The 14,514-nt window shown below is 46.2% G+C and overlaps 2 protein-coding genes across 2 annotated transcripts in view; both read right to left on the bottom strand.

The window, feature by feature from the left end:
• Positions 1 to 3,336: 3,336 nt before the first annotated feature.
• SLC25A5 (solute carrier family 25 member 5) lies at positions 3,337 to 7,055 on the bottom strand. Its single transcript, XM_075573357.1, has 4 exons — positions 6,856 to 7,055; positions 4,489 to 4,975; positions 4,204 to 4,344; positions 3,337 to 3,865 (listed from the first exon to the last, which is right to left on the bottom strand). The coding sequence occupies exons 1-4, from the start codon at positions 6,964 to 6,966 to the stop codon at positions 3,708 to 3,710; spliced, it is 897 nt and encodes a 298-aa protein (XP_075429472.1). The 5' UTR covers positions 6,967 to 7,055; the 3' UTR covers positions 3,337 to 3,707.
• Positions 7,056 to 9,252: 2,197 nt separating this feature from the next.
• Positions 9,253 to 14,514, bottom strand: part of SLC25A43 (solute carrier family 25 member 43) — a 33,550-nt gene continuing 28,288 nt past the window's right edge. The window contains exon 5 of the mRNA XM_075573352.1: positions 9,253 to 13,544. Coding sequence (XP_075429467.1) covers positions 13,338 to 13,544 — 207 coding nt within the window. The 3' untranslated portion in view covers positions 9,253 to 13,337. The remainder of the gene's footprint in view (positions 13,545 to 14,514) is intronic.

Below are 14,514 nucleotides of genomic sequence, written 5' to 3'. Positions count from 1 at the left end.
CATTCTTTGGGCAAAGCGTTATAAACCTGCAGCGATGTCAAGGCACGAACACTATGCAGGTCCTAATACCTGTGAGTATTCTCATTTACCTCTGCAGTATAGGGAGAAAAGTCTCAATAGACCAGTCCTGCACAGGTGCATGAAACCTGCTACTTAAAACGTGGAGAGGAGTGAGTGTAAACCCAGGGTGGAGGGGTCACTAACCGCCAAACAACTGTGACTAGTTGACCATTTACAAACACACACAATCGCTGCAAGCTCTTGCTTGGACGCAGTGGTTTCCAAACTTTTTTGGGTTAAGGCACCCCAAGTGAGATTCTGACGAACCCCCAACCACCTCAAATAGCAACTCTGTGATCGGATGCATTTTAAATTCTTCTGTATTTGATACAATTTTCAAACGACCTGAAAATGACAGGGAACCCTTTAGGGATGCCCAGGGAAACCCAGGTTGAAAAACACTGGCTTAGAGCTTGCAGGGATGGTGTGTGCAAGTTAGATGCAGCACTAGCCTTTATGTCTTTTGACCTATAATGAACCTTAGTAGGATATAGAGCATATGAAATGAATGCTTTTAAGTAGCGGCAACCACGTGCGCAGTTGTATAGCTATTCTTGGATAATATACACACAAATAAAAATTCAAATCAGATTCCCACCAGATGGAGCTTGCAATGCAAGACCTCTTGATCAAAAAAAATAATGGGCTACGAAAAAGGGGATTGGGTAACATTAATTTCATTTCCATATTTCACTTGAAATGCACAATGAAAAAAATCCCGATCGTGCATTTCACTTTTTCATTGTATTTATCCGACTTCCCCACCCAGCAGCAGCCTGCAGTAAATTGCATGCAGCAGCTTGTGGGTTTCCTGCAGCAGTGACGGCGTTAAATAAGACTGGGTGTTTCTCCGTGGGCTGGTACCGTCTTAACCAATAGAAAGCAGCCCAACAACCCTTGTGGGGACTGGCTGCGCTGTAGAGGTCATGACTCATATAATAGTATGACTGCTGGGTGCAGGCCTGGCAGTGCGTAGAGGGGAATCTTACGGTCAGCAGACAACCGCCAGTGATACAAAATGTCCTTCTGCATATCACACAGGCGCTCAATTGAGGCCCACTTTTTGCTCGCCGAGCTTTCTTCTCACCCCGATCACTACATTGTGAAATCAGACACTAGTCTCCCGTTTTCTTTCTAAAAAAAAACTTTTTTGGTGAGTTTGTATTTCTTAAGCCAGTGAGAATTCCCACCATTGTATGCATTGTAAGCTCTCGGGATCAAGGCCCTCAGTCTGTTTGTCCTTTGTGTATGTGACTTGTTGATGCAATTATCAAATCTGTGTACCCTCCCATTGTACCATGCTGCGGAACACGTTGGCACTTTATAAATAAACGATAATAATATGGAGGCTGCATCCAATATTGTAACATTTGAAATATGAAAAAAAATTGCTTTTTAACACAACCCCTTATGTTTGAGCTCACTGCTTCATTGGAACAATTATACTAACAAAAGCAGATTATTTGGTGTTTCTTAGCCTTTAAACTACAAATATAATAAGTTATTATCCTAGAGGTCGTAAGAAATAGAAGCTTGCAATTGGTTTCTCTTTTAGCTGAATTGCACTCAATTAATAAATCAAGTATATAATTTTTTTTTATTTCCACTTTGTTTGAACAAGGGCGATTAGTTTATCTATGCTGGAACGGTTATTAACAGCTACTAAGCTCAGGCATGTCGGGTATTTGTCACTGCAGTCATATTTAACATGCCCCGGCCACCACAAAGATTTGTCCAGCGTGTGGAAGCAAAGCTATGAGTTCAGCTGCTTGTTAGCAGGCACTTTGGCCATCTCTGGTTTCTAACACTATCCCAGCTATCAACTCGCTGTGTGATAAATTATTTTTATGCCCAACTTCCGTTTCACACTTGTTAGCTGTAGCTACAAATACAGCTGTCTCAGTACTGTAAGCCCAGGCTCAATTCTTTCTTCAATACTAGTCCCTAGAACAGGGGCACACACTCAACTCGTCATCAAACCCACCCCCAACAAACAGGTCAGGTTTTCAGGATATCCCAGCTTCAGCAAAGGTAGCTCAGAGGCTGTAAAAGACAGCCACCTGTGCTGAAGCAGAGATCCTGAAAAACTGACCTGTTGGTGGCCCTTGAGGCCTAGAGTTGGCCACCCCATGTCAAAAGATGGAGCACCCTGTGCTGAAGCAGGGACTGATTGAGCCACGTTTGTTGTAGCAGTGATATCCTGTAAACCTGATAGGGGGGCGCTTGTGGACTGGAGTTGAGCACCCCTGCACCGAATACATTATTTCTAACATTTGATAGGTTGTTGCAGTCATTTAAAAAGCATGGGTCACACTTTCAAGGAAGGTATGACTTTTACCCTACACTATAGCCCATCTATTCATTTTCAGCATTGGGTTTTCTTCCTTTCAGGAGAGTACATTTCTGTCCAGAACCCAGGTTTCATAATCCCAGCGATAACCTGGAGATTTGTCACTTGCCAACATTGGGATACGTTTCTCTTCATGTTGCAGGCGTTTTAGAGTTTTTGCTAGTCTGTTGAAACATTTTAGGGGACCTCAAAACTCTGCTGCAAAGACCTGTTGGCCACCCCTGTACTACAGAGACCCCATTCGTCTACCAACCCAACAAGAATGTTCAGATCATTTCCACCAAGGAGTCTTCGATAAACACATCGCATGTCTGAAATCTGCACTTAGACTGAATTCATATCTGTACCAGAATTAAAATGGTAGGGAGGTTGTAGAGAAAATTGTTAAGCTTCACTGACGAGCATATCAGGATCTTCTGCATTTTAACTTTCCTCCTTAAAAACCCAGAACCTGCCAAGGAACACAGGCATGAACCTCACTTAAGCCCTGACCAACAAAAGGGTGCCACGCTTCACCTAACATGCAGGTGAATACAGGTGTGAAAGCGGAGCACCTTTTTGTGAATCTGAGACTTTTTTGGGGGCTAGAAATCACTTGAACGTGTGTTATTCAAGATACTGCAAGTGCCGATTGGGTCACTATGGCACAAATCCCTAATGACTGAGGGACGTTTCGTTGTGGTAGTATCCTGATCAATTTCATGAATAAACTGGTGAGCAATGTGTCAAGTACATCGCAAATATTCTTGCTAATGCCATTTAACCCAAGGTTGTATTTTTTTTAAACGTTCGGCACAGCTTGTGCCTGGGGTCTTTTCATAGTGAAGGATTGGGGAATTGTTCACTTTTTACAGCTGCGGTGGTGACCGGACCTTTATTTCAGTAGAAAACTGTTCACACAACATGAATAATCAAGCACGACGGCATTGGATCCATATTTTTTATTTCCTCAAACCTAGGTTATGTAAAAACATGAGTGACTGAAATAAAAAATAAAGAGCGTTGAGTCCCATTGCGTGGCCCCCATTGCAGCCAGAGAAGCCTACACTACACTGCAAAGAGACTCACTGCAGGCCCCTCTTACAGCAATGGGGATAAAAGGGAATGGTTTATGTTAATGTATAAAGCTGGTCAAGATGCAAAATGATTGTTTCCCCAATTTTCAACCAGTACACTGTTACCAGTTGCATTTTATAAATAAAAGAGGTGGGTTTGACGAAAAACTGTCCATGAACGTTCAGGGTATATTACATAGTACAGCATGCCAGATCACGGAGGTGTCGGAACTAGGACATGTTCAGATGTACTTCTTCATCTCATCGTACAACACTAGCACGAAAGCACCACCCATGCCCCTGATCACGTTGGACCATGCGCCCTTGAAGAAAGCCTTAGAGCCCTCATCGCGAGCAATCTTCTTCCAGCAGTCGATTGTTCCACTGTACATGATATCAGCTGCACGGGAGAAGAGAAGATGGTGTTTACATTAGTTGGAACATATATAGCTGTACTCTGGACCTATGGAGCAGTGTGTCAAAGATACTAAAAAGTAGACCGTTTTAGATTACGACAGTCATTCAAAATGTTCTTGCACATGTGTTTAACATCTGACACAGCCATGTCAAGGTTTACCGGGTGCAGGGCAGACTAAGCACAATAGTGCTCGTCCTTCTACGGCTGTAAGCTCTGAATTATACCATTAAGGATATCTACAGGCCCCGATACAGAGCAGACTGGAACAGGCACATTACTTTAACTCGCCCAATACAAAGTTTCCCCGATTTCAAGCTCACCTCCTTTCCTTCCGGACTGCATCATCATACGACGACGGACAGTGTCAAATGGATAGGAGGTAAAGCCAGCAACGGCTGTTACTGTCTGAGCAATCATCCAGCTGACAATAATGTGTGTGTTCTTGGGGTCTGGAAGCATGCCTGGGGGAGAGAAAGGAAATGCAATGTTAGCAGGTTTAGAACACCAAATCTGGAGCATCTAGTGCAACAACCTTTAAACTGCTGGGTTTGCACAGCAATGTATCACAGGTCAGTAGCAACTGAGCACACAGAGCACGTCCTTACCTTTAGCTGTGTCATAGATGCCGAAATAAGCAGCTCTGTAGATGATGATGCCCTGAACAGATACGTTGAAGCCTTGATAAAGGCCTTTGATCCCATCGGATTTAGAGATCTTGACCAAGCAATCGGCAAGGCCCTTGAACTCTCGTCCAGCACCAGCCTTGCCCACATCAGCTGCCAAACGGGTACGGGCAAAGTCGAGAGGGTAGACAAAGCAGAGGGAGGTGGCCCCAGCAGCACCACCAGATGCCAGGTTACCGGCAAAGTAACGCCAGAACTGGGTCCTCTTGTCGACGTTGTCCAGGAAGATCTTCTTGTACTTGTCTTTGAATGCAAAGTTGAGGGCTTGGGTTGGGAAATACCGGATCACGTTAGCGAGGTTTCCACGCCAGAAGGATATGAAGCCTTGTTCTTTGGGTATACGGACAATACAGTCCATGATGCCCTTGTACTGCTTATCGACTGTGATCTGCTTGCTTGCATGTTGGACCTAGAAAACAAGATTAGGGAAGGAGTAAATACATGAGAAATTGATTTTATAGAACAGTTACACTGGGTAAGCATGTATAATGCCAGTAGAGCAGCCATGCTTAACTCCAGTTCTCAAGACCCCACCAAAAAGGTCAGGTTTCAGAACATCCCTGCTTCAGCACAGTCGGCTCAGTCGTCAACTGAGCCACCTGGGGTATTCTTAAAATCTGACCTTATGGCGGGGTCTTGAGAACTGGAGTTAAGCACCGCTGCTCTATGTGCATTTCAACACTGGTGATTAATTAATCACGTTCACCTCTAAAAAGACACCGCACTTCCTGTTTTAACAACTGGCCAAAAAGTATTTTTTTAAAAAGCAGCTACTAAAAAGGCTAGAAACTGTACTCATACATGTCTCTAAAACGGGAAAGGATTCATCAACATTAGTACAAAAAAAAAAAAATATTAGTATAAAAAAAACCTTTCAGGAAGTAGAGGGAAAAAAAAGGGAGCAGCCGAAACTGTTGCATAACCCTGTTCCAGGATCCACCTCCCTCCCCCACTCCCAGAGGGGCTGGCCAAATAATGGAATTAAAGCTGGGGGAGGGACAGAAGGCCCTGATAATATATGATTATGAGAAAGTGTGTACAGTAGTTGGGGCACATGAAATCAGTGACACCGCATTAGCGCGGTATACAAGAGGCCAGAAGTTTCCGGGTGCAGTTTCCTGCTGCAGGCCCAGCCCATTACCGAGCTGCCCAAAAATGGTGGTGCTCCTTCATTCATTGTGCCGGGCCGGCCGGGGGGAACACGTGGTTATTGCAGCATGTAAAATAAAAAAAGGAGGGGAGAATCCAGGGAAATTATTACACATCTGCAACTCTAAGGACAAGAGATCAGAGCCGCAGAGCAGCAGAGGGAGGGAGAGGGGTAGGCCTAAAGTGGCGCGGGTTTAAAGGAACAAAGGACACTGTATCCATACTGTCCTCACATCCCGGGGGTGCAGCATCCGAAGCATGCACAGATAAAAAGATAGGGCACCCTGGATTGGGTGCAGCATGATGGGCCGATTACTTCTGCGATGCCTTTGCACCAAGGTTGCACAGGGCCGTCTCCTTGCAGCGACCTTGGGAAATTGGGACCCCCCCCCCCGGATTCTCCCCGGGTAATCCCTCTGGTGTATAGAGACAGATCACATCCTCCCTGTCCTGCTGCTGACCCCAATCTGCATTTGCACGGAAAGGAGCCAAGGGCAGCGGGGATTAGCAGGGCCGCGCATCGCAGGGGAGGAGGCGCTAGCAAGAGATGCATCCCCGCACATTAGCAGCAGGGTGCACGCAACGCGACGCAAACACCGGCGGGTCACATTACACATTAGCGCGGGCACTGGCAGAAGGGGGCGCCGCGTAATCACACGGATTTCCTCAACTTCGGCGCAGAATAACCTTCCCCATAACCAGGCTGAGCGGATTAGCACGGCGCTAACCGGCACATTAACCCCTTCCTAGCGCCGGATGGGCCCACAATATGCTGACGTTGCAGGCACATTAACCCATCACACGCTGAATTACTCATTCCAGTGCCAGTGCCAGAAGCCCCCCTCCCCCACCCACTACCCCTGGAAGGGGGTCCCAAGAGACCCCCACCCATCATATCCTCCCCAGTAACCCTGAAAGGGGGGCACAAGAGGCACGCACCCATCATACCCCCCCAGTACCCCTGGAAGGGGAGCCCGAGAGACCCCCACCCATCATACACCCCAGTACCACCTAGAAGGGGGGCCAGAGACCTTCCCCCCACTATCCCCGGAAGGGGGCCTCCAAGAGACCCCCACCACCCCTGGAAGAGCCCCCCCCCGCAAGAGACCCCCACCCATCACGTCCTCCCCCTCCTCTCACCTGCAGGAGAAGCTTGACTCTTTCAATCGGTGCCACAGCGGTCTTAGAAATAGCAGCGGCCACACCGCCGGCCAAGAAGTCCTTGGCAAAGGAGATAACGCCTTCACTCATGGTTGGTTTGTTGGAAGGAGGCGGCGGGCGGCTGGTTAGATGCAGATGCGGCACGGAGCAACGAAGGCTGGGGAGAGCGCCGACGAAATGGCCGCTTTTTATAGCAGCGCCGGGCTGGGGGGCGTGGCCTGCCCTACGCACGCGGCCTCTTCCGCCGCCGCTGATAGGCTGAGGCGGGGGGTAGAATGCGGAGATGGAATGTCTGCCAGGTGTGCGCGCGCAGGATGGATGGAGGGCGGGAAGGGGGGTGGTCGGAACAGGAGAGGTCTGGTTTGTTGAGTGACGTGGATGGGGAATGTGTTGCTAAGCAACCAAGCTGCTGGGGTTGCTGCAGTGAGCTATGAGGGCCCACACTTGTAGTAACCAAAGCTGCTAAACCATTATACAACTACTAATAATAATAATCCAGCTGCTAATGTATAAACCAAGAACCCAGTGAAAAAGCTATTGTATTTGTATATATTATTTTTCATAAATCTGAGGTGTTTTGTTTTCTTTGGTATCCGGGTTGCCGGGGTAGAGAGGTGCAAACTTTTCCCGCCTTAAGCGCGCATCTTGCAAAATGGACACCTCTTGAATTCGTCCAGAAAGTTTGCAACCAGTTCGCTTAACGTGGGAAACGGGGAGAAACTGGCACTGCGCGTTTTATTACTTTCTATTTCCATCGACCTTGAACCCGGTGCGTGCCCCAAGACGTGGTCGTTGCGTCGTAGGGCATGGGGTGGCCACTGTCAGTCCTCAAGGTCCACCAGCAGGTCAGTTTTTTAGGATATCCCTGCTTCAGTACAGGTGGCTCAATCTTCGACAGAGCCACCTGTGCTGAAGCAAGGATATCCTGAAAACCTGACCTGTTGGTGGCCCTTGAGAACAGGAGTTGGTCACTTCTGCCCCAGGGGTCTGACACTCCAGCACAATGTAGTGGCTATGTCATTCCCAAGGAAAGCTTTTCTTTCAGCTTAGATGGCGTCCTGCGTTCCCATGCACAGGACGCAATCTGAATGATAAGGATATAGAAGAGGGTTAAGGGCCGCTGCGGTCTTGTGACCGTGCTTTGCAAGAGTGCCGCCCCGAGGTCCCACAAGCACTCAAAGGGATTACCCCACCCCCAAGTGCATCATTAAAGCACTCTAATCGATAAAAAAAAGGCGAAAATGCAAATTTTGGACAATTGGGCCCCTCTCCCTTGAACCTTTGGCACAAAAAGTCCAATATAAAGGTTTGCAGGTTTGTATGAAATTTTAGGAAGTTCGATTGCGGCAGCTTTACAAATCTCCACGGCCAAGTCCCGCTCCCGGGAGCGGTGGTCATTGCCACCTGGAAAGGCTTATTTATAAAATATAAATATATATACCATCTTAAAAGAAAATAGCGCAAAACCAGAAAATAAACCCTAGATTTAGCAGCACTCTGATACTGTGCTAGTGTTAGAGAAAAGGTCTACGCAGACACCGAAACGTCGACATGGAGGAAGGGTAGGGGTCGACCCAGAAATCAGTCAGAACTTCTGGTGTCTGTTGCCGAGGGCACAGGACGGACCCCCCTCTCAACAGTAACAGGTAGGGAGAGAATGGGGGGGAAGGTAGAGAATGGGGGGGAGAGAATGGGGGGAAGGGAGATAATAGAGGGGAGTGAATGGGGGGGGGGGAGAGAGAATGGAGGGGAGAAAATGGGGTGAAGTGATGGAGGGGAGTGAGAATGAGAGGAACGGAGCGAGAATGGAAGGAGGGAATAATAACTTTATTTCATGTAGCACTTTCCTCCCAATGGGACTCAAAGCGCGTCACAATGACAGTGTAGCGCGCGGTACGCAGCACATAGGAATTGTTACAGGCACAGGTCCCTGCCCCGTGGAGCTTACACTCTATGATTTTGGTGACTGAGGCACAGGGAGATAAAGTGACTTTCTCAAGGCCGCAAGGAGCTGACACCGGAATCATACCGCATAAATGGGGACGCTATTAGACAAATACCATTATATATATATATATATATATATATATATATATATATACACACACAGTGGTCGACAAATCACCAAAAACTCTACTCGCCGAACAAAAAAATCTACTCGCCACCTAGTACCACACGTGTGCTGCTTGGGCCAATAGGAGCTCGCCACGATGTTAAATCCACTCGCCCGGGGCGTGCAGATGTATAGGTTTGTCAAACACTGTATATATATATATATATATATATATATATATATATATATATATATATATATATATATATATATATATATATATATATATATATATATATATATATTTTTTTTTTTAGTGGTCATTTGTTTTATTAAATTATTTTCAATGTCCCAGTTTTTACGTTTTGATAATCGGCTCTCCCTAGCTAGTGTACAATGCACGTGTGGCTGTGTGCACGCGCGCCCGGCGGGGGAAAGGGGCGGCACGTGCACAGCGCTTCACCGCAGATCGCGGTCCTGGGAGAGAGGGAGAGTTTGCGACGGGAGGGGGCGTAGTGGGGGTTTTGCGGGGGCGTGGCCATGACCTCACGCTGCTGGTTTGTCCTCATTGGCTGAACCGCCGGCGGGTAAAAAATTATATATACTGTAATATATATATATATATATATATATATATATATAATTTAGTAAGATTAAGCAGATTAAAATGAAGCCGTCCTGCTTAAAATATAAATAGTTGACATATAAAATAAAGCTAAAACAGTCACACCGGTAACATCATCTTTGCAAATTACTAATTCATACATATATTCAGTGGTCGACACATCACCAAAAAATCTACTCGCCGAACAAAACAATCTACTCGCCACCTAGTACCACACGTGTGCTGCTTGGGCCAATAGGAGCTCGCCACGATGTTAAATCCACTCGCCCGGGGCGTGCAGATGTATAGGTTTGTCGAACACTGCATATATTTATATACTTATCAAGTGGGACTTTTAAATCAGTAACATCATAGTTTGTGCCATGTCTATCCTGATCAGTAAATTCAGTATTTCAGTAAAATCAGTATTTTATCTATATTCTTTCCTCATAAATATGGATCATTTAGTGCAACACTTTGTCCCAAATATTTTGAGCCTACAACCACATCACGGTAATCCCCATTTCAGTAGGTCTAATAATGTAGCAAAAAAAAAAAACCCATACATATACATATATATTTCCTATTCTTGCCGCAGCAAAAATAAATGCATCTCCACCACTCCCCTGAGGGAAGAGATCTCTTAAAGCAGCAGTTCAAGCTGCCGTTTAAAATCTCCACACAATGATAAGTGATTAGCTAAGTTGCTGAATGATCCGTTCTCCTGTAATCGATCGGCAAAGAGTCGGCTCGGGGGGTTTACCAAATCACTGTCAGTGCTGCAGAAGAGTACTCAAGATGCAAAGTTCTGTGGGGATGATCATGTGACCAGGCAGTCACTAGATACAATTGGTGCACTGCTAGAGAGAGGGCAAAAGGGGTGTGCCAGAGTCTGTCTCAGAAGAGGAAGGGGATGTGACTTTGTAAATGGTTGCTACAGAAACAAAAATGCTTGTTACATTAGAATACATTAAAAATGTCTTTAAAAATTGTTTAAAAAAATGCTGCAAGTATTTTCTCAGGACAAAACTGATTTATTAAAAAAACACATGTAGGATATTGCTTGAACTGCAGCTTTAAGTAGGATGGGCAAGCATACAAGGAGGAGCAGGGGTCATAAGACTTCTCAAAATTGTTTCCAATTTAGATTTAGACACAGTCATAACAAGCTCAGTGTCATTTGGAGCGCTACTGGGTTTGTGTTATTATTTAGTACATTACTATGTATTTTATCTATATTCTTTCTTCATAAATATGGATCATTTAGAGCAACACTTTGGCCAAAATATTTTAAGCCTACAACCATATCACGGTAATCCCCATTGCAGTAGGTCCTACACTACCAATATTATACTGTCTTAGGCCGCGCATATAGTGCCCGCGACCGGCGACGGGTTAAGTCACCCGTCGCCGCTAGCGAAAGTTATATTTCGCTTTGCGGCGGCGGCGCGGGCTTCCGGGCATTTGTTTTTTTATGGGGCTGTAAAATATTCCTGGCTTCCAAAGTCCGCGCGACGTCGCTCCGTCGAATTGCCGCCGTCGCGCTTACTAGAAGCGCACGCGGCGGCAATGTATTTGTTTTTGGGCGGCGTTGTGTCGCCCGTCGCGGGCACTATACGTGCGGCCTTATGGAGCAAAGAAAGGGGGGGTCGCCATGCTGGTCCTTTCTGCCAGGTAGTAACAGAGCAGGGAGAGGGAGTAAGGGGATGTGATACTTTTTATACGACCAACAAGTAGTTGGTATGCTACAAGCTTTCCAACCTCTCAGGGTAGGAGTTAGACCTGATGAAGGACCCAGAGAGGTTGGAAAGCTTGTAACATATCATCTACTCGTTGGTCGTATAAAAAGTATCACATCCCCTACTCCCTCTCTTGTTACTATACAGGCATACCCCGGTTTAAGGACACTCACTTTAAGTACACTTGCGAGTAAGTACATATCGCTCAATAGGCAAACGCCAGCTCACGCATGCGCCTGTCAGCACGTCCTGAACAGCAATACCGGCTCCCTACCTGTACCGAAGCTGTGCGCAAGTGGGGAGACTATAGAGCCTGTTACACATGTAAATAACACATCATTTATGCACGTATATGGCGATTGCAGTACAGTACATGCACCGATAAGTGGGAAAAAGGCAGTGCTTAATTTTAAGTACATTTTCGCTTTACATACATGCTCCGGTCCCATTGCGTACGTTAATGCGGGGTATGCCTGTACTATCTTATGTATTTCTTCCACTGCATAGAGAGAAAACAAAACACTGCATCCAAGAGCATAGTAATATAGTAATGTACCAAATAACTGCACTGTAGCTCATACATCGCACATTTAGCGCTTCTTACATTTTAACCCTTTAATCAGCGCATATACGTCACGCACCCCACGCTGTTGGTTGCAGTGTTCTGTTTCCTCGTCTCCATGCGCAGCGGAAGAAATACATAAGGCCGCGTCCATGGATAGTGCTTGCGGGCGTCGGCGCGCTTCCGCTCGGCACTGAGCCCCTACAGCCGCAATGAGAGCGGCTTTAGCAGGGGCTCGCCTACGCAAGCGCGCGGAAGCGTAGGTCTTAGGGAAATTTGAAATCTTCGCACTTGCCGGAGCGCAGGGCCGGTCACGTGAGCGGTTCGCCCAATGAGGGCAAACCAGCTCCGTGACGTCACTGGCCCGCCCGCCGACACGCCCCCGGACGGCGCGCTGTCTAAGGCCAGGGAAAGCACCCGCTTTCCCTCAGCCTCAGCTCGCCTCCGCCCGCCAGCAACAACCATGGCCGAGGCCTAAGATGTGTAATATAGTGCGCTACCAGGAGCGTCAATTATAATTGGCTGTTAGCCAGTCGTTTATATGCTTGAGACGCGCGCACGCAGGGCCGTGAGCGGTGGCGCGCAGACCAGGGAAAATACAATAAAATTGTATTTTCGCACTGCTGCCACGCCGCAAACCAATCACAGCGCGGCCTAACGCTGTGACGTCAGAGTAACGCCCCCTAACCGCGCGCATCACCACTTGCACCCTAACAACTAAACGCGCACACCACGTGCACGTGCAATGCTGGGCGCCCGACCACACACGCAGCAGCGAGGACTATATAACAAGCCTAAAACAGTATAATATTGGTAGTGTAGGACCTACTGCAATGGGGATTACCGGGATGTGGTTGCAGCTTAAAATATTTTGGCCAAACAAAATGATCTATTTTTATGAAGAAAGAACACAGATAAAATACATAGTAATGTACTAAATAATTTGTCATATTGGATGAAGCACAGATTTTTCTTGGCTTTTGCTGTAAACATCAGGTCACAAACCCAGTAGCACTTACACACACAGAAGTGGGTTTGCTAGGTCTAAAAAATAAATACTGTGAATAATGTGGGGAATTTTCACTTGAATACCTGCTCTGACCCTTGCTGGTGTCCTGGCAGCAGGACACAGGGGCAGGTTCATCACTTCGCGGCTTCCTTCATTGGCCTGTGAAATGGTTCAAGTATCTCAGTAAAACCCGCATCACTGCAAATTGGGACCAAAATGTGAGCAGCAGGTGCAGAGCTCCGAGACCGTACGGGTTTGGGCTGTAAGTACTTATACCTATTAAATGTAAACCCAGATGTAATTTACAGTATAAAACCCATTTATAGCGTACTATACAAAGTAACATTCACTTATATAAAAACTGTAAGTGCTGGAAACCCTCTCACCCCAAAAATCAAACACTAGAGCCTGTTTCCTGGAGAATACCCACATAAAAAGAAATTAAATATATGAATATATAGATCTATTCCGATGAAGTCCCTTCCCTTCCACACTCAGCTCTTCAATGCCGGTTTTCTGCTGGCAAAGTCTTTGGCTCTCAGAAATTTCCGCACTTCCTGCAGTTCTTGGGGTCGGAGACTTTGATCCACTCCTGGGCTCAGCTGGTAACTCAGAGGAGACACAATGTAACCGTTTCGGTAGAGACAGAACCGCTTGCAACATTCAAAAGTGCTGAACAACAGGCCAAAGTAGGGAACCACCTGCCAACAAAAGAAAACTGGCGTCAATGTAACCTTTAATAAAAGATATTACTAGACCTCACCGGAGAGGACCCACAAATAAAGCCATAGTTTAAATAAAAATAGCTCTCCAAACCATGTACCCAAGAAAAACATATCAAACTGTTGCTGACTTGTGTTCAGGACGAGGGTGAGCGTGACAACGCACTGTACCAACCTTCCAATTACGTATGTTTACATGGAGTTGCTCCTGAAATGTACCTAACCCCCTTTGTTTTGATTTTTTTTGTCTTTCTATATCTTCATTATGATATGTATTATTGTCTTTAAATGTCCCCATACCCGCCTCTCCCCGCCTTCCTTTTTGTTTCCCTTCCCCCAAAATCTTATTAATAATTTAAAAAAAAGATATTACTTTGTTATGAATTTTCAGGGGAAAACAAGCTTCTTTTGCAGGTTGTCATATGTCGGTAAATTACAAAGCCGCACGCCTATTTATACCTTGTTATGGACCAGAGTACGAGCTGTTTATAGATGCAGTGTATTTTTTAGTATCTGTATTTTAAGAATGATGCTGCCACTGTGTGTGTGGTCAGCAACATATACAAATCGAGACCACGTTGCATAATAGATGAGGTTGAAAAACAGGCACGTCCATCGAGTTCTGTGCAAGTCTCCTGATGCAGAGTGGATATCTTTCAGGGAAAAGGCCCCACGGTTTACACAGCACTACACGGTTTGCCGGTAAAGTAAATGCTTACGATTTAATTTGAGGTGCCGAGACACGGGGGAATGTACGAAGCCATAACACACTTTCCAGCCACTTCAAAGCCACAGGGCGGTTAGGGGTCTTTCAGCACCAGAAGGGGTCTCCTGGAGAAACCCAGAGATCCTTGCTCAATGTCACAAGAGCGGTCAGCATTACTGTACGACATTAGTACATTCTTTACACCCTTTGAACTTTATGGCTTATGGCGGGAGTTTCCAACTC

Source organism: Ascaphus truei, chromosome 16 (assembly GCF_040206685.1).
Source record: "Ascaphus truei isolate aAscTru1 chromosome 16, aAscTru1.hap1, whole genome shotgun sequence".
Lineage (NCBI taxonomy): Eukaryota > Metazoa > Chordata > Amphibia > Anura > Ascaphidae > Ascaphus > Ascaphus truei.
This window is presented reverse-complemented; position numbering and strand designations above follow the sequence as displayed.